Below are 20,504 nucleotides of genomic sequence, written 5' to 3'. Positions count from 1 at the left end.
ACGCAATTGTATGTATATTTAATTGGTCTGATTGACCTGACCCTAAAACTCAAGAATCAAGTTGATTCATTTATGCATTTTCTATAACAGGCTATTAGATCGAAAATTAATTTTCTGTTAACCTCGTATTAAAATAAACTCGCAGTTAGGAATGATTATAACATCAAAGATATTTGCTGCTCACAAAAATGTTCGCAATAAATTGTTTCTGAAGTACGGATGGCAAAAACCGGTTACAAGTTTTAATTATGTATTTATTTATTATTTATTAGGAAAATCTTTTTTTTTCTCGTAGACGGAGAGATAGAATTATACGAATTATTTCGATGCATCTCTGTCCTCCTGATTATCTCTCTCAATTTGAAAAATTTCTACCTTCCGCCCATTCTCATTATAATTATGTAAATTACAATACCACTATATGCATTAATATTATAAATAAATCGTTCGCTACACGACATACCGTAAATACCTGCATCATTGATTTGATAAGTTTTGTCTCGTATTATTGTTAAAAACAAATTAATTACTGTAGAATCATTGATGCGATAGACGAATAAAACTTTTACGATGGGCCACGTTCCTCCTCGCTTTCTGAATACGGTCCCAATTCTTCATCGGTTAACTTTTGCTGCGGCTCTCCAAGATCAGTTTCCTCCTCGATCGGAAAACCGCGGAGTTGCTTCGCCTGTTCCTCGAGCTCGGGTAACTTCTCGTAGATCAGTTTCTCCACATCAACGTTTTCCAGCTCTTTTTGCAGCCGTCGCTTTACCGGCCCCTCGATGGCATCCATTATCTGGTACCTGAAACACCAGGTGTTTACAGCTCTTAGAGATAAAAGGTCTTCATGAAAATTAATCCGAGGCTTGCGGAAGTGATGGAAGATTCAGTAAACGGTGTGGTAAAAATTTGGGAAATAGGAACCTCAAAAGTGTCGACGAAATGGTGAAAAATGGTTGTGAAGGTCTCTTTGACATAAATATAGAGTCGAATCATCCCAGACCACTTAATCTTTAGGACTAATGACACCACTGTAAGAAGTAGTAAATATTTTCATTTGTAATTTGACGGTCCAAACTAGATGTACCATTTGCGGCCAGTCTACTATTAATGGCCACCTATATCAACCTCTGTACTTAATTTGTCTTTCAATTACTTCAACTATGACGAACAATAAGTCCCGACAGTGAACAAGTGTTATAAATAACTTACAATACTTGGCACCATTCATGGTATGAAGATCAGTTTTTACGTACATAGATCAAAGCACTTTTATAGCATACGTGGACGTGACCTCCAATTACTCATAATGAATATAACCACAAATGGTAACCAAAAACGGTGCATGCACCTTAAATCGAGGAGAAAAGAGTGAAGGAAATCTGAAAGCAAAGAAATTGTGGAACAAAGAAAGAAAACATGGTGATTCGTTTAAACCTGAGTAAATTGGGTAGTATGTTGATGCCGGCTTCCATGAGGTAGTCGATGGTACCGGCTCCGTGAACGCGGGCTTGGATGTTCCCGAGTTCTAAATCGAGTTCCTCGAGGGTGGCTCTTTTTCGAGTATCCAATGGCTGACTGAGCGTCAATTTCACCCTGACGTATTCAACGGTGAATGATACGGTTCCCAGCCTAGACAGGACCCCGCCGATTACGCTCACCTCCCAGTGCGTACTTCCCTCAATCTCCTGGGTCCCGACGTCAATGCCCGCGTAAACCTTTCATCATATTACGGATATTTTAAAAGACACGTCACCGTGATGTTACGGGGTGCGCGATGCGATAGCGCGAAGTGGCGCCGATACATCAACCCCCCGAGTGAACTACTCAATTCTTTCCTCCCCCCATCCCTTTCATTCCTTATACAAGCGGAGGGGAGCCACCTCACCGTTCCGTTCTTCATCGTCAGCGTGATGTTCCCCATTCTGTAAAAACTCGCCAGTCCCGTAAGCCATGTGTGAGACGTCGTAGCCGTGAACACCCCTACGCTCTGGGTGCGGTCCTTTAGCATGAACGGGTCATAGCCCATCCTCGAAACCTGGTTACGCGCCTCTGCGACCGCCATATCAAACGGCGATATGGAGTTGGGGAAGTACTGCGGCAGCTGTGATATCTGCTTGTTCACCTCACCCCTGAATTCAGAATACGAAAAGGTAATCAGATCATATCGACGAACAGCCCCTCCTAAACCTCTGGAGTGTACGTCTGATTTCAGAACTTTGAGACTTCAAAAGACTTCGCGAATTTACGTAACTTCGCAGGACGAGGTCTTTGACTTCAATTCACTTGACATTACTTTAGGACTTCATAATTTCAAGTAACTTCACGTAACTTCACGACTCTGAGTGACTTTCAGAAACTTCATTGGAGTTCAGGAGTGGTCACCCCTTCGGATCAAATATCGCAACTCTTCAGGAAATTGATAAATCTGGAAGTGATCTTCCAATACTTACTTCACGTTGGTGTTCACCTCCTGGAGTATGAATGGCTTGATACTGTCGAATATGAAAGTGCCAACGGAATTGAGGAGACTTTGGAATACTGAGCCCAAAAGTCCGAGGTTCTGGAAGTCTATGTCGATGTTGACGAACGTCAAGTCCATGTCGATGTCTTGCGCCTGGAGCCTTCCGCTCTGGCCAACCTCGAGACGCGCGACACCGTTGACTTCAACTCCCGTCAACTTCACCGTGAAATTGCCCGCCGAATTGCCTGCAAACCAGGATGATAGCGTGTAAGTTCCTCGGATGTCCAAAGCCTCCATGCTCAACGCAACCTCCACCTGAAAAAGGAAATGTGTTCAAAGGATAAAAGAAAAATAAAAAAACAGCAGAAGGCTTGCACTGGCTAAAGAGACGGCTCAACAAAGGACGAGGATAAAGCGTTGGAAACATAGGGTAGTAGGTAATTGATAGACAAGCATGACTAGAAAGTGAAGCGATTTATAATTAGTAGGAAGGCGGGGTCGGCGATAGACTGACCTGCATTGCGGCGAGATCGGAGTGTATATGGTCTATCCTAAATTTAGATAGTCCGTAGACGTGAATGTTCTTCAATTCCATGGTGTAGACCGAGAAGGAGTTCTTCATGTCCGGCACGGCCATGGGATCGGGAATCGGGGCACCGGGAAGTCCGACGGGATCTTCCTGTTGGTAGTGTTCGAGGATTACTCGCAGTTGCTCCTTAATGCGGTTCTCTCCCTCGGTGAGTTCATCCTTGTCCTTGTCATCTGCCAGAATTATTCAAACTGTGTCAGAAGTCGCGTATCGTTTACAGCCGCAACGACCTTTTGATCCTTGGCGCCAGCTGAACTTCCCGTACCCTATACTCACGAACTGAATTACCCCCCCCCCCCCCCCTCAGCCCCGCGCACAAAATAAATAAGGAAACGGGACCAAATGGTCGATATCGAGCCGCAGATGTGAGAAAAGGATTCTATATTTCGTCATATCAATATTGTATGAATATGTTCAAAAATTTAGTAGATTTGTTCGATTTGATATTATGGTGGGTAATTTTATTTAGAAACTATTTTCTACAAATTCATAAACCTGCTTTTGTCTATCATATTGGCATCGTTAAATATTTTACTTTTACTGTATTGAATTAATATTGATTATGATGTCGTTATGGAAATGTTAAATTGTGTGTTAAAAAAAAAAAAAAAAACATCCATTCCAGTCACTTTGTACAAACTGGGCTTATAATGAATATACAAAATTTTTAACTATTTTGAAGCGATTTGAAGCGATTTGAAACAAAGCATTAAGATTTTAGCTTCTGCTTATCATTCCAATAATTGTTATAAATTTTTCAAGAGATCTTCGCAACTTGGGAATATGTTAATTCGATTATTAACCAATTTAGTCACGAACTATTGTGAAAATCTGAAGGGGTTTAGACATTTATGAAATTTGATTTACGCCAGACTGTAATAATTCAGGATGGCAACGAATTCCTAAGATTTTGAATATTATCTAGGATTAGACATGAGTGATTCTGTAAGATTTGGCGAGTTGTTAACTCCTGGAGAACCTTGAATATGTAACAAAATTTAAGAATGCTGAAAAAAAATCGTTCTCACTAAGTTCAAGAGAATTTGTGTACCTGTGATTTTATGCAGTAATACACCGTTATTTGATTCAGATTCAGAAAACACAGATGCTTGAGAAGATATTGCGAATTAATATTATACGCGTCATATTTTTCAATCGAGATGGATTTTTTTCAACAAATATTGACAATGTGAAAAGTTGATGAATAATTTGATTGTCAGAGTGATATTCAAATATTCCATTGAAATGTCGCAATATGTTACGGCTGCTGAATAATAAAACAGTTCGGAACATTGACCAATATACTATATCTGTTTGCTACAGAGGGGAAAAAAACCGAATTCAAAAGAATGAGTAACAAGCGTAACGCGACGCTTTCTTTCTACATTCAAACAAATTTTCATTTGACAGAAAAATCATGGAATCTCATTAAAAATGAACATTTGCAACCAGTTGAGAATACGTATAGTCAATTCACGATATTTAAGAACACGAGCATCAAACTTCCAGCACAAATTCAGCGATGCGCAAATTATTCACGATTGCTTAACAAACGGAGGGAAGCAAGTGTATTTAATATTGATATTAATCATGTGACATTTATAAATACCTTTTGCGACGATAGAATGTAAAAGAAATGTTGAAACGTAGCACAAAACGATGAAGAACTTGAAGGAAATCATTTTAGGGTGATTTCAATAACTTGCATCAGGATTGGTTACTATCTATGGTATTTTTAAACTGATCAATAAACTATAAAACCCCGATTTCGGCACAGTAATTCCCATGAAACGAGTGTAACAGTTGGTATGGGTGAGCAGACCAGCCGCGTTCGGGACAGGAAACACTACCACGTTGGTAAAGCCAGACGATACTCGCACTTCCCTATCGGTTTGAGTGGATGGATGGGTCGTGGCTAAGTCAGCCGAGAATCGAATCATGCAGGTCATTAGAAGAGGGCTCAGAAATAGAGGGGGAACGAGAGGTCAAGGGTCGCCAGTTATCTCTTGGGCAGCCGTCTCTAGCCCCTCTGTTTCTCAATGTCGGCTCGCGTTGTCCGGTCGCATTATGCTGAAATACGCACGACGCGATAATACATCCAGGGTATCGTAATAATCCGATAGCCACTCGGAGGAAGGGGAGAAAAATGACTGAATAAACAATATAGAGTTCAAAGAATTTCCGACTCATTTTTTCCGCCCACGCGTATCTGATTCGATTCCTTATTTCTCACTCAATTCGAACTGTTTTCAATATTTCTTGTTGTGTATTAGCCTCATCGCGCTTCTTGTGCGTTAATGGCCGAAAATAACGGATAATGGCTACCTGAAATTTCCCTTCAGATAACGAATACTTATATATGGAAAAGGACTCAGTTCAACCTATATCAACCCACTGACTGGACATGGATAAATTAATTATTAACAAACAGTATACGATACTGGAATTTTAACAATTAATTATTAACAAACAGTATACGATACTGGAATTTTACATCGTGACCCAAACTTTTGTATTTGTTCTATGTCTTAATCTTTTACGACTTTAAGCCTCGATGGTAATCCCAACAGGCATACCAAAGACATTCCACATTTTTGCGAAGTAACGTGTATTGATATGACAGAGAAATTATGATAACTGTAATCGCATTATTATTTACCGCTGAGCATATTAGTGTCATTTGCTATTTCCACGAATGATGGAAAATGGTGTTATTGATACGTTGAAAATCGCTATATCTGATACAAAAAAAATTTGTCCCGCTATTACACTTGTATTTTAATTCGTGCAGTCTTCGGGCTTAAACTACAATCAGTAAAAGCTTTCTTTTAACAAATTATTAATTTGTACCAGTAAATTTCTAATACCGCCAACAGAAACAGTAGAAATCGCATTTCGATGATTTGGCGCCGAGTAGCGATAGTTGCCTTATCTTAAGCCACCAAAACAACCAGCAGCAGCGCGGAGCAGCAGCACATTAAATAGTTCGCTTTCTTACCGATCATCAGCCAGTAGGAAGTCTGCTTTTTAGGCAGTCTTCATGGCATTGATGACTGATGGTAACAGAATCATCATGGAGTCACGAGTGACGGTCGATAAATGTAGTTCAAATAATTCTACTTTTCACAAGTTGCAATTTTTAGGCGCACGTGATGTATTCGTCGGTGAACGAATAAATATTTTCAGGCATGAAAGAGTAAAACTTTATTAAAATTGCATTCGCTACAGCATTGAGAGGGTTCTTCTTTTTGCCGAAATTGTGTAGGATTCATTTAGCCATTTTGAATGCAGAGCGCCTGCTCTGATATAAAAGCAATAACCGTGCTATAATTCTGCTAGTTAAGTACTGATTGCTTTTTCTACATTTTTCACTCTCTTTTTGTAAGACATAACTTTTGGGCCAGAGAGTTAATTATCGAGGCACAACATGAAAACATCTCGAGTTCAATATTCATCGAGATAATTTTTGTCTTGTGCATTCACCGGCTCCTTTCAATTTTAATTCATGGTTATTTCTGTTGATTCGTATCGACATCAGTCCGAAAGATAATAGTAATTTTATATTTTGAATATTTATGGGGCTAATAATCTAGTTCTGCTGAAATGAAGTAAAGCAACAATGTTACGAATATCACTTGGATCTAGTTGTCACGTCATCAAAAATGTGATCATACAGAAACTCTCTTGCAATTCATTTGGCTAATATTTGTTCGTTACGTTAATTGATGAAAGTTGCTAACGAAAATCAAACAGAAGAACGAATGTAAATAAATCAAACATTGCAATTGCTCGGGAAGCAAATACGTAAAATCTCACTTTGAATCGAATACGAAGGGTTCGTCGAGCTACGTGTGCATACATTCGAGTCTGTTTTCAGTGGCAACGGATCGATCAATGAAGAATACCACCGGATACTACCTCTTGCGCCGTACAGTCGAGTTCTTGCCTATGTTTGTTCGATTTTAAAACAGTCTTGCGCATATCAAAATGTGATTTCTTGCGTTACGAAAAACTGTCGAAATAAATAAGCAAAAAATAAAAATCTAAAGAAATTGGCACACTGTGTGAAATTGTCACAAATCTAAACTTATTTCCGCGATTTCATTACCGGGTATAGAAACTATCAATTCGATGCGAAATTAATAGCGGCGACCTTCAGGCCGATCATAGCGTATCGAAACTGTCACAATTTCAATACGAAGATGAATAAACCGTCATTCTCCATTCCATGTCAAAAACGGGAAAGTATTTGTAAATATTCATACACTTATCCTGCTGTTGTTAAGTCGCAGCGAAAGTTGTACCCACATAATTTTAAACGGGTGTTAGTAGCGACACGTCAATAAAATCATTATCCTGCCGATTTACAACGGGAGAAAAAAAAGACGAAACACCGACCAGTAGAAATTCGTACAACGCAGACGACAAGACCCGGTGAAAATAACCTAAAAGTAGGTAAGTGTCGTAAAGCATTAAACCTCGGTTCACATCAGATGATTGACATATATGAATAAATTAACACTTATGTTTCAGCAGTGAAATCAGTTTGCTCTGCAGTTAACTTTAGTGTTATTACAGATTTATTTATAGATACTGTTAACGTCTTCAAATTCCAATCAGATACCCGTTCTCAAGCTTTTCAATAACCGCAATTTTGATACGATCTTCTTCTAGTTTCGATTTTTCAAGCCTCAAATGGCTTGCTTCTGCGATATTGATCGATTTTTTCACAGCATCTAACTACTCGGTCACACACTTGGTTTGGTTGATCTATAGAACTCTACACACTATCAAATATTCATGATTTCACCAAGGTGCGCTGAACTCTTTTGTTACCCGTTTTATCATTTATCTCAATTCGTGTCTCGGTGGAATCTTTTGCCTTGGTCGTGTGTCTTAAGTAGAAAAGGGGTCAAGTTCGAGGAATCATTATTACTCGAATGGACTTAGCCCCTGACAGTCGGAACTTTCCACTACCTAAACCCTGGGCTCGGGTATTTCGTCTCTAGAAAATAACAAACACTTGAACTTTTTACAACGTGAAAGTTTAAGCGACTAAGTTATGTCGGGCACTTTCGAGTGTGTCGCTTACACGACACTTCAGTCAATTAATACACACTTACATTACAGCTGACCGGCTCAGCACACAGAAATAAACAATTTCTTCAAACACACACTGTGAAATGCAACAAGAATAATAAGAATCAAAGCCGTGTTGATAGCAATGGTGAAATTTGATTTTACACGGTTCTAGGAAGAAAATTATTTGCAGAAATGTAAAGTTTAAATCAGAAGAAGAATGCAAGTGATTTGGAACTCCTTTCTTATGGTCCATTAAAATTCAATCCCTTTCATCTGCAGCCTAAGAAATTTCTCGATTTCTACAGATTTCTTCAAACGTGATTAAAATTTCTAATAAAATACATAGAGTACACAGAAATCCAGGTACCGATGCAAAAAGCATCCTCTGCCGTTGAATGCTTGCGTTACCCATACGTACATAAGTTACCCAGCATAAACACAAACTCTCGTTTTGTAAACGAGATGAAGTTAGAAAAGAACAGTGGATTTTGCTGGAGCACGTGAGCTAGCGGTAAAGAGAAGAAATGGTAAACGTTGTAACGAAAAATATTTATGCTCCTCGCTGTACGGCCGATCTTTTTTAAGATAAGAAATCAAAGTCTGCTGCTGCAGGCGCAGTGCACAGCATCCCGCAGAGTAAACACGTGGCCCTGGACCCCTTTCTCTCTCACTTACTCCTCGGGAAAGCCTAACTCAAGAGACCCATAAGCCCTTTCGGTCCATGGGTCATATGCACCGTCTACATGCTCAAAGCCTGGAAGACGGAAGGGAATGTCTGCGGTTCACTGGTTATCTAATGGTCTGTTTATTGGTCCTGAGGGAGTCCACCACCCCATGCTCGAGCGCATACAACCATACGTCGAAACATATACATACCATAAATTATACGCATGGGGTATTCCACGGTGTAATAATTCCGCTTGAAGAGGTCAGAAGAGATTTTACCGACTTTGGGTCGGTGATTTATTACGCGTTTCTGAGGAATGGGATTTTTATAGAACCACATGAACCCCCCGGCAGTATCGATGAGAAATTGTGAGAACGACGCGCTTATCTTCTTTATGTTTCAGCCCGAGTGCTTTTCGGAAACTGAAAAATGAGCGACGCCACACCACCGGCGAGTTTTTCCCGGGTCCGTCAAGTGGATCGCCGTGTTCGTCCACCTCGAACGCGCGCTGGTCGTCAACCGATTGTCCCACCGAGCATCAATGACGTTATATTTCATAGGCGACGAGTACCAAGGTGTGTGAAAATGATTTCCATCTCAGCCTTCGACCTTTTCCAATTCATCAAGGCTTTCTGCGAGCACTGATACTGCCCTGGAGAGAATCGGGACAGCACTTCGAACTGATTTTCAGCTGATATGTGTTTCTTAAAACACGAATCCCTGCAAAATAGGTCCACTTATTACTTCACGAGCGGCCATGAGCATCTAGGAAAACCACGGGACGTGCTCCATGAGCACTCACCGTTCATCGTGGTGCCGAAGACACACTTGTTTGGGTACATTCAGTGTAGCAAGGCCTGGCGAGCGAAAGGAGTGGTGGACGCTCAGACGAGGAAGATCGCAGACTCCCAGGGCTACAAGGGTCTCCAGTTTAAGGATCTTCTCCAGCGACTGCATGTGAGCCAAAACAGCGTTGTTATAGTCGCGTTTTGGGAGCAATAGCTCACGAGTGACACACGATTATCAGCGTAACTTGCGCGTCTGTGTCTCAGGTCGACGTGCCGATCGAATTGGAAGAGGCAAAGACCCATAAACACCCCGATGAAGCCACGGCTATGACCGACGTCGATCCACAGTATTTCACCGAGCTAAGAGGTCGCGTGATCAAGGATCGATCCAGCCTTCGAACGTACATCGCAGACACCAAGGAAGTGTTCAGGACAAGGCTTCTCGCCGGGCAGGAACGCGACGATTGCATACGCATCGATCAGCAATTCGACGAGGAGCAGAAGCGTCTCGACAAGATCAAGGTCCGTGTCAAGAGAACCCAACGGACGATATTTCAGTCAGTCCTTGGGAGTATAAAGTGAATGGGACCTTGCCTGATCGCTTAGTGATGATTCGATTTACAGCGGAAGTACCGTCAGTACGTTGCCGTTTTCGAGGAGTTCCTATCCAGGGACCATGAAGAGAGTATGGAGGTACTTCGCAAGGCGGAAGAAACAGCCCTCGTAACTGTCGAGCTGACTAACCACCTTCGGGACGTCTCCAAGGCCGTAGGTCAGATAAGGTTGCAGGTCTACGTGTTGGAGGAGGCTTGGCGGATGGTAAAAACATGTCAAAGGTTCCTCTACCACGTGGCACCCCACAGTTGGAGGTCACAACATGACCCGACCTGCAGTCGAGAGTCGGGTGTGACTCTGACCTCGAAAAAAACGGAGGAGGTCTTCTCCCGAGATAGAGCAGTCGAGGAAGCCGCTTCTCTCGAGTCGTTGATCGGTCGGTTACTTCTCGCTTTGCTTCCGAACCACGTTTGATGTCGAATACTAGCTATGATAATGTCCGGGTGTGCTTTCAGAAATTTTCCAGCAAGATATCGCCAACGCCGACGAGCCTACCATGTATTTCGAAGACCCGTACGATCTGATAAACATCTTCAGGGCCATGGAGCTTCAGAATTTAAACGCCATGCTTCACTGTGAATCACTCGCCGCTCCTCTCGTAGAAATGGCCGCCTCGGTGGCCAGGACCGACGTCGTGATAAAAGGGGAAATAGCTGAGATCATTGAAGGGATACAGGACCTTGAGGTGGATGAGGGTTAATTAAAGTAAAATTATCTCCTTCAAACTGTCTTGATTATCATTTTTATTCTCAGCTTGCAATCATCTGGGAGGAAAGCCGAGCAGAGAGTCTCGAGGACTACGCGAACTACTTGCTCCAAGGTGTTTTCAGGGAGCTGGTTTGCTCGGAGACAGTATTGTACTGCTTCGTCTTCATCGAAGACACTTACGAACACTGCGTTGCCCAAAACGATGCCAATTTGGACACTTATTCGATGATGCGATCGATCGAGAGGGTGCTTGAGGAGCTTAATTCACAGCTGGACAATCTACCCGTTGAGGTGGTTCTGCAGTGCGAGAGGGAGGGCTTTAGGCAGGAGATGAAGACGATGAAGGACGCCGAAGAAGCTGCCAGGAAGGTGAGTGTCGATTTGGGGGTTTACCGAAAGCTAGCTGACTCGTTCTGCTCTCCTCTTCGTAGATGGCATTAATGCGACGTCTGCTCGCCGCTTTGGTGCGCATTATGGAGCCGCCGAAGACAAAGCAGCGGAAGCTGATGTACCGCTCAGCGCCGGCGGAGCTCAAGAAGAAGGTGACGCCTCCCCCGACACCCCCGACGAACGAGGAGCTCGTATACCTCACGTACTTCACGAACTATTGCGAGCGGGACGATCACCACGACTTCCGTTCGCAATACCCAGATGACTTTGACCTGACCTTCAGGCCTCGTGGTCGTCTGCAGATGATGAAACTACCGGAGAATGCCGAGGGAGCTAACACCAAGGGTGATGATCAAGAAGAAGAGAAGGGAACGAGAAAAGATGAGGAGGATGAGAAAAAGGAGGAAGAAGCTGAAGAAGAAGCGGAGGAGGAGGAAGAGGAGGAGGAGGAAGCGGAAGACGAGGACACATAGGCGTCTGGCAAACAGCAATAAACGTCTTCACCAGCCCCTGTATTAATTTCTCCTTTCTTCAAGCCATTCGGCTATTTCAATGAAGGCTGCAGGAGGCGGCGTGCTCCCTCGAGATCATCCCCATGGCAACGGGGTTCGATACCAGACGGCTCTCGGCTGAGCCCTTGGCGCAGCTAGACCGTGTTCTGCAGGTCTTTTTACTTCAACGGCGTCTTTGACGTCTGCGGTTCATTCATTCAACGGGACTTGGTTGTGAATAGAATACACGCCGGAGGCGGGGGCTGTCCTCCCGGTATCTTGCGAAGGTGAACACTCGCTCTCTTCGTTGCCGAGTGTCATCTCACCCCCGATCTCAGATTTCACGGCAATATTACCTTGCCTTTGCATCATGTGTGCAGCCGCTTTCGCCGGCAGACTCTCAAGTCTCACCAACCCACCACTGCAATGGCTACTGTCCACATCAGTCCACCCCTCTGCCTTATCAAAGATGCATTGTGTCTCGTCGACTTCGCGACGACGCAGTATCCTGAATAATTGAGCCAACATCAGCTGAGAATGTCCAAAAGTACATGCTCATCTGAGTTCGAAGTCTTACGGCATCTTGGCCGAAAAATTAGAGGAGCTTAAATTATGGGATTCTAATGTTGATTCTGATCTCAAAAATCTCTAGTCTATAGAATAGTGGTCTTAAAATCCACCAAAATTAGCTAGTATGTACAACTTTCGCACAATTTTTGTAATCAATTCGGAAATTCATCAGGTAGTGTTAAATTGACGTCAAATTATAGTTCGTTAAACTCTACACTGCAATTTCGTTAGGGTAAATGTAAATGTTTCGTTGGTGTTTTTTAGTTTCATTTGATTTCGTTGAAAGTCATCGCTAAATACAAAACGACTGTGAATTCTTGTCGATTGCTGCGTCCCATTGTAATGAATTTCACAATTTCAAAAATAGATCCTTCGTCAATGACGAAAACACAGGACAAAAAATTTACCTCAATGTCGATTTGATTTACTGCTTCATCCTCTAAGCTATCTCTTTCGATAAGTGCTTTTAAAGTATGCTCATAAATATAACGTTATATGTATGTCGTAGAGGGTCGCAGTCAGTCTCGACCATAAAAATCGAGATCGAGTAAATGAATGGAAGTCAGTGAGTTTCTCGGTCTATCGGTCATTCCTGTGTAACGTGGCTTCAAGTTCACGCTGAATCGAGTCAAGGCTGTCCCGTTATGTCACATCACTCTGTGGTCACTGCAGACAAGTTGTGTCCTATGAGCACCTACACCTATCCCCTGGAGCATGCTGTCCGTATATCGAACAGTTATATAGAGCTGTGGTGGAAGCTCTAGTCCGGTCGTTTATACCGCCGATCTCGATGCACCAACCCGTTCTTAGCACCGTTCTCGCAAATCGATTAATGCACTAGGGCACTGCATCCGGTGCTCAATCGAGAACGGAGAAGATTAACTACAGTTAATTGATTAACCAAGATACGGAAATCCGCGGGTCAGTGTTACGCGTTTTACTTCTCAGAGACGGATAACTTCTTTCACTGGGACCAAAATGGCTACCAATCACATAAGACGGGGGATTTTATCAGGAACTATCGGACTTTGCAGTGAGAACGAAGGATACCAAGCCGTTTTGATTTGCGTTACCAATCTGCATACTCTGCAGCTTTGTGTCCTTTTATTGACTTCCCATTTCTCTGGTTTCGGAGAGGTAAGGAAGTTATTGTAATCACCCTGAAATTTAAAAGTTGAGTTTTCACTGCATTTCGACATTTCTAGATCTAGAAAATCACCTCCTAACATTTTCGGATGGACGTCTATATGTATTTACGTATGTATGTGTGTGTGTATGTGATCGATTTTTTCTTCCGACGATATCTCGAGAACGAGTTACCGGGTTCAATGGTTTTGGTCTCAAACGATGCGGATTTTCCAAACTTAGAACTAATCAGATTTTCGCTTTGAACGGTTCGGTACTTTTTAAATTATTTAAATAACAAAGTCCCCAAAACTGAAATAAAAATCACGATGTTTTGAGAATGGATGAACTGATTGGAATGAAAATTGTAACTGCATGGTTTTCGGGATCACTGTTTACGAATCTAAAGTTAGATTTATAAAATTTAAATTTGACGTATTGAATATGCTGAAAAAAAAATAAAATCATTCGGATTGTGTTGAAAATTGGTGCGTACAAGTTTGTTGGATCGCTGATCACGAATCTGAGGTCAACTTTGCAAAATCCAAAATGGCGAACAAGTCAAAAAATATAAATAGTAAAGAAATTCGAAGTCAGACTTCCAAAATTTGTAATGATAGATCCACTATAGTGGTTCAAAGTAAAAATACAAGTTTTTTATGAAATAATAGTAGGCAACCGTTGTTACATCGTTAATCATCACGAATCTGAATTTGTAATTCGAAATTCGAATTGAATATTAATATTCTTTCGTTCTGTGATCTTGAAATCTGCAGTGTCAAAACGGGAAGTTTTTAGGGGTGGTTTGAAGTCAACCTAAAGCCTCTTGTTTCGTTTGGTAATTCCCTCAGTCGTTGCAGAGGACGCTCTGATCTAGAAAATGATCGTTCAAAGTCTTATTGCGCAGTTTGTGCTACAAATGCTCTTTTATTGTCATTGTTGCAGTACGGATATTTCTATTATTATTATTACACGCTCCTACCCACCGCACATATGGCGCGAATCCGCTTCCTGTTGGGCGGTTCGGTCCCATTTTTACAATTTCATCATACCGCGAGTAATACCGCAGCTGCCACAAGCCCACTTACCCTGCGTAGTGGAGTCGAAACCAAACCTGATTAAAAACAAAACAAAAAAAGGCGATTACAGCATGGATATAAAGACTTTTTAACTTATCATTCATACGTGTATACTAACTGCACTCGTATCCATCATTAACTAAGCCCTCATACAGACGGTCGTAATATAAACAATTTGCGTAGGTGCACTTGAGACACGTACGATGAAACAGCAAGGAGAGACGGAAAGGAGCTCACGGAACGAATGAATGGATGAATGAATAAGGAATTGTTTCGGTCGACAATTGAATGAATCTTTACCCATCTTCAAGTCCAATAAATGGTGAAATTATCCGAAGTCTATCTCTTACACCCCGTTACGGGTGTGTTATACGTGTCTGCTCTCGACTCCAGGGAATTACATAGCGATTACATGGCATTGAAGGTACGTAATCAATAACAGCTGTTCGTGACCAGCCTGCCTAGCAACTGCCATCTGCTTACTCTCCTGCTTTTCGCACCAAAGCTTTACTCTGCATTTGGTCCCGCAGTCAAGTACGACCCTTGATTAATTGCGGTTCAATTATCGCTCTTAAAGCTGAGGAATCTATTACCCGGTATCCGGTTACAATCTGCTATTTTCTCGTTTTCATATCAAAGTTTTGATAAGTCGCTTGTTTTTTGACATGGAGACAGTTTTTTGGAACGTTAGTTAAGTCGTCAAGACTGATTAGAGGCATGACCGGATCGTTGGAGCATTCCTCTTAATATTTCATCAGCAGTCCAATGCAATAACCAGTCTTACCTTCACCCTTATCGTTAGTGGAAAATTTGTCCAGGAAAAAACAGCCGAAGGTTTTCATTTCTGATTGCATTCAATCAATTTGGTGGCTACTTCCTCTATTACAGTCGTCCAACTCCGTGGATTGCGGTTGGCACAATGGATTGTAAAGAAGATAGAGACGATAAGTTAAACGCAGAGTTGAGGTCACTGACTGCAACACACTCATTGCGCAGCATTTACATAGAGGCTCGTTGTCCGTCCCATGCGGCTCTGTGTTTAGGTCCAGCGAGTCGAAAGCTCTTAATGCTCGTAATTGTTACCAAAGCCATGCCAGCCGCCTGGAACATACATGCAGGCTTTGTGTACTTTCTTATAGGATGATTAATGGCTCGATGGGGATATTGACGGGCGTCTCGATCTCTCTAGTTATCATTTACAACCAAGCTCGTGTCAGTTTCAGTTCCGCATGTCACCACACGTCGTAGCCGGGGCTTCCTTTTCCTCCCGAAAACTTTCTTGTATTCCTAGATGTTTCCTTTTACCGCATCGCTCGTTTTGTGTTATTTTTAATCCGACGTCAGACGTTATATAAAGTGATGTTTGTTGCCGCAGCAGCTCAGACGAGCCCGTCGAACGTCCTTTTCTCCTCGGAAAACCCCCGAGTGGATATTTAAAAATTTTCTAATTGGAAATACATAATTGCTAGCTTGTTGAGGATAATGGAGAATAACAATTATTCACGGTATTCCCTAATTGGAATTCAACGCAATGCTTATCCATCGATCAGAATCGAACCCGTGTTCGAAGGAAAAATAGAGATAAAACGTAAAGGACAAAAGCAAAGGAGAACCGCTCATGGGCTCGTAGATTGAAAGCGTTTCTTGGTTAATCAGCCCCTCGACCCGGACAGCTGCCTAATTTAATCTGACATGAATACTAGCCGAGAAATTGGCGCCGGACCAAAGACGAAAGATTGGCTTGAGAAAGGATTTTGGTCGCGTGTCTGCAGTGAGAAAAAACTTGATACCTTTCGTTCTCGATTTCGTTCGACGAAGAAGCGCGTTGCAAGATTTTTACCCCCATAAGGCGCCCACGTGACTTCGATTATACGTAATTTGCATTCCCATCTCCCTTCGCGAAAGTGCGATTCGCATACAAGACGTCCTTGACGTGTTTTGAAGGACCTTTTATCCCCCGAGGGCTTTGATGTAGGATTCTGACGTCTTTTCTGGCTTTCGTAAAAGATGCAAGTGTAATGAAGATTGGTCGAAGCTGGTCATTTTAATCCTGCCCAATGAAAAAAATATCCATTTCTTAATTGTCAAAGGAAAATTTTAAAACCTGCATAATTCTGTAGAAATATTTAAAAAGAAAGACAGCATGATTGATCATGAAAGATATAGGAGAAAATGTTAATATGTTCGAAGAAATGAAGAGCCTTTAAGGAAAACTACAAAATTCACTGCACAGTTCTTGAGTATCTTCTTTTTCAATACAAAACATTTTTCTGTGTAGTCGAATCTCAATTATTAATAGACATTGGCTACTTCGATATTTTAGGATAAAGTGTTCGTAACAGAAAGTAAAATAAAGCAAAAAATTCTAAGCAAGACAAGAAAATTTACCGGTAATTCATAATCGAAAGAATTCTGTCCTTATGAAAAAAAATGCATTATTTTTATGAGTTAGCGCGAAAGACAGAAATCTCTACGATAATCAGTTCCGATTTTACATATCGCCATTAAAAATATAATTACGAATCTTATCGCAACATTACGAAATTGAATTTCAGTAATAAAGTATAGAAGTACGTTAATATGGATGACTTCATATTGCTATAGTTTTCAATCTAATGTACTTACCACTTTCAAGAATTTTTGTCTAATTTAAAACTGAACAAATACGATCCAATTATTTCCGGTTCTTATTTCTCCCAAAGATGCAAAAAATGCCATTCAGAGACCGGATTAACCAACAATTTATTTTCTCTAATTAAAATCTAATATCGATTGTCCGAGCTTGCAGGTCAAGTGCCGATGAAAGGCCTCGGAAAAAGCTGATATCCGTTTCCGCGATCCTCTCCACAAGCAGCGTCAAGTGTTTCGCAGCATGGAAGTAAAAATCGATACACTTGATTCTTCCTCCTCCGGATGGAAATTAGCAGACCCTGATGAAAAAAAAAAAGAAAAAAAAGGAAAAAACCTCATGCCATGTATAGCGCAGGGCCGAAGGTCCACTTAAGGACTCACTCTGCGAGCAGTTATCGGATGGCGAATAAGGCGGCCGACTCTGGTTCGTGAAGATTGAAAGTCGTTTCGCTGCAGCGGCGCCGATCGTCGTCGCTTCGAGTCTCGCTTCGCCCACGTCGACTTGTATCCTGATCAAGCAAGTAGAGCCGGAGGCGGGCAGACAGACAGAAGAATGAGCCGGCGTCGCCGTCTCCGACGCCCAGCGTCGTTGTCGTCGTCGTCGGCTCTGCGTCGCGGCGAAAAACTTCGCCCACTCGAGTCGCAAACTCCAGGAAAGCGGGAGAAGACCTCCTACGGGAAGCCGGCCAAGTCCATTCGCCGCGATCGTGATCTCCGGCTCTATATACGGCAGGGACTTATTCCTTCGCCTAATCTGAAATAATCGTATTATCCGCATGTGGAATTACACGCATGGGTTTCGCACACACAAGTTTCATTCCGGGGTCTGATAGACCCCCTAAATCGGACTGGACGCCAGTATAGTCGCCCGATACGCGAATATGGTTATGTATTTGGTTCGTTCAATATTTTTTTTTTTTCGGCGAGTTTTATTGTTTGGAAATTGAACATTTTTTTCATGTTTGATTAAGACTGTTTGTTTTAGTAGCCTTCGTACGCAACTAGAAATTTAATTGTCTCTGTCACATATTTTTGATATTTTTGTCTATATAGGAATAAAAAGATTTAGCGAAAGAACTGATATTCATTTTACCGGAGATTGTGAAGAAAATATGACAAAACGAGTATCTTACGATGAATGAAAAGCGATTTTAGGCACTTTAAAAGTTTTTAAAATGCTGATTTATTGCAGCTCGTGTTCTTCGAATTCGCTCAGAATCATTTATACTACAAACAAGATTGATAGAAAAATTCTCGAACAATTTTTTCTCTCCACATAACTTTTGGTTTGGATGGTCAGACGAATTCGTCCTCAAGTATTTACCTTTCAATTTTCTTTTCAGATCGCAACTTTGAAATCGGTCTTATTTTTTCCAACCCTTAAGACCATCCGTTCATTTGCATTCCTTTATTTTATTTAGAATCTGACTTTAAGTATTCAGATCTCTGCTTCTCATCTCGCCTTAAGACGCGTTAGAATATAAAAAGACCGACACCCCAACGTTTGCGCAGAGGGGTAGGACTTACACAAATGTCCATAACGCGTCGCCAAGAAGCACGTGCAGATGCGCCCCTTCTAGTCCCATTCGAATTTATGTTCCAGGGGGAAGCTGCGCCACGTGTTAGGTACCTACGTATAGAATGAATCCGGATTTTTCAAGGCAGGAAACGCTCGTACGGTGATAAATATTCCGGTTTCGACGCTTTATTATTTCGGCCTTACGAGTCCTCCGGCTATACCTAAACTCTAAATGCTGCCATCAGCTTCGGCACGTGTTACACACGCAATGAATGTTCAGGATACGCACAAGGCACAATTTTTTTTTTGTTTGTTTCATTGTACCGCCCGAGCTGCCGTCTCGTTGCAGCTTCCGGTTTTCATCAATGACCGGATACACTTCCTCGCGACGGGAAACGCGATGCAATCGTAGATTAATTCACGGTGTGTGTAATCACGAGTCATGCGAGAAAAAAAATAAATAAATAAAAACAGTGACCGTAATCAGGATCTCATTTCATATTATACAGGTATGCATCTAACACAATTCACCAAGGTTTTGCTGATTCGAATAAAGGTGAAATTATTTTGTTGGTTTGCTGAGTTTTGAGATTTTCTTGGAAGTTCAAAAATTCTGGAAAAATTCACAAAAAAATTCACGATTTAATTAATAGTTTATTTGAATCGAGAATCGAGCACATGGATTTGGACACCAAATTTTATATCAAAATTTATTTCAGCTCAAAAGTTACGAATCATTGTGAAGAACTATAGTACATGAGAATTCGAATATTCTTGATTTATAGATTACAGTTGTACTTTGATGAACTCTTCGAACTATAATTTTCAATTTTTAATCAAATGCTTAGAAAGTCCAGAAATAAATCGTACAATACTTTTGAAATAATAAATAAAGATAGAATAAATAAAGAGAACGGATTACGTCTAAAGGTAGCTGAAAAATTTCGATAAAGTCTCAAGTTTTTCTTCACCTTGTCATTTCTTCTCTCGTTCTTGCGATCACAGGCGCGCTTCTGTGTTCCTTATACACAAGGCTGATTACAATACATTGAGACAAGCCTTCGGAAATAATCGCATACGTGATTGCACAATGAGGAACGATACAAGAGTCTCGAGAGCCGAGATAAGTGAAGAAAGAAACGCACGAGTTGAACTGGGTGTACGATACACGTGTAGTCGGCTAGAAAGGCTTGTTCTAAATTTTCGTTACACGTTACATGGTCACGTGTGAATAAGAGAGCTATCTACAAATATAACTTTTTACGGACTACTGACCGACTGCTGCAGCGCAAACGCTTTCAGCCCACATCGAATTTTAACGGATATAGGTATAATAGGGGCTAACAGCATCAACCGGAAATGGATTGGTATAATCTGTACGTGAAATTTTCATTTTCACGGTCAATTGTTCGAGGACATTATTTCGTTGATGCGGGTTTGGATGGTGAAGTAAGAGAAACACAGACGGTTTAGAACGTAACAAGTATGACTTTATAATAACATTATGGTAATATTGTTATCGTTACAAATGACAGCTATAGGTATGTATCATATGTATATTGCCGGTGTGCTTCGTTCGAGAAGATCGTGAGTTTACAATTTCATTCTACGTGTGTCTTATGCGTGTATTATAATATTATTATATGCATGACGATGAGAAAAATGATGCTAAATATTTTACTTTAAAAAACTTCAATTTGACAGCTAAGAATGAGTTATATCATATGCATTATATAGTAATTATAATTATCCAATATACATGTACACTTACATTACATGAATATAA

At 41.3% G+C, this 20,504-nt stretch overlaps 2 protein-coding genes across 2 annotated transcripts; one reads left to right on the top strand and one right to left on the bottom strand.

Moving 5' to 3' along the window:
• Positions 1–480: 480 nt before the first annotated feature.
• Positions 481–4,959, bottom strand: LOC124407122. Its single transcript, XM_046882962.1, has 6 exons — positions 4,663–4,959; positions 2,979–3,226; positions 2,454–2,779; positions 1,889–2,132; positions 1,438–1,718; positions 481–803 (listed from the first exon to the last, which is right to left on the bottom strand). The coding sequence occupies exons 1-6, from the start codon at positions 4,733–4,735 to the stop codon at positions 566–568; spliced, it is 1,410 nt and encodes a 469-aa protein (XP_046738918.1). The 5' UTR covers positions 4,736–4,959; the 3' UTR covers positions 481–565.
• Positions 4,960–9,759: 4,800 nt separating this feature from the next.
• On the top strand, positions 9,760–11,167 carry LOC124406477 (cilia- and flagella-associated protein 100-like). The gene is made up of 5 exons (XM_046881904.1): positions 9,760–10,112; positions 10,215–10,581; positions 10,661–10,890; positions 10,959–11,102; positions 11,159–11,167. The coding sequence occupies exons 1-5, from the start codon at positions 9,918–9,920 to the stop codon at positions 11,165–11,167; spliced, it is 945 nt and encodes a 314-aa protein (XP_046737860.1). The 5' UTR covers positions 9,760–9,917.
• The last annotated feature ends 9,337 nt before the right edge of the window (positions 11,168–20,504 follow it).

Source organism: Diprion similis, chromosome 6 (genome assembly GCF_021155765.1).
Source record: "Diprion similis isolate iyDipSimi1 chromosome 6, iyDipSimi1.1, whole genome shotgun sequence".
Lineage (NCBI taxonomy): Eukaryota > Metazoa > Arthropoda > Insecta > Hymenoptera > Diprionidae > Diprion > Diprion similis.
The sequence above is the reverse complement of the archived record's forward strand: the minus strand, read 5'-3'. Positions and strand labels throughout refer to the sequence as shown.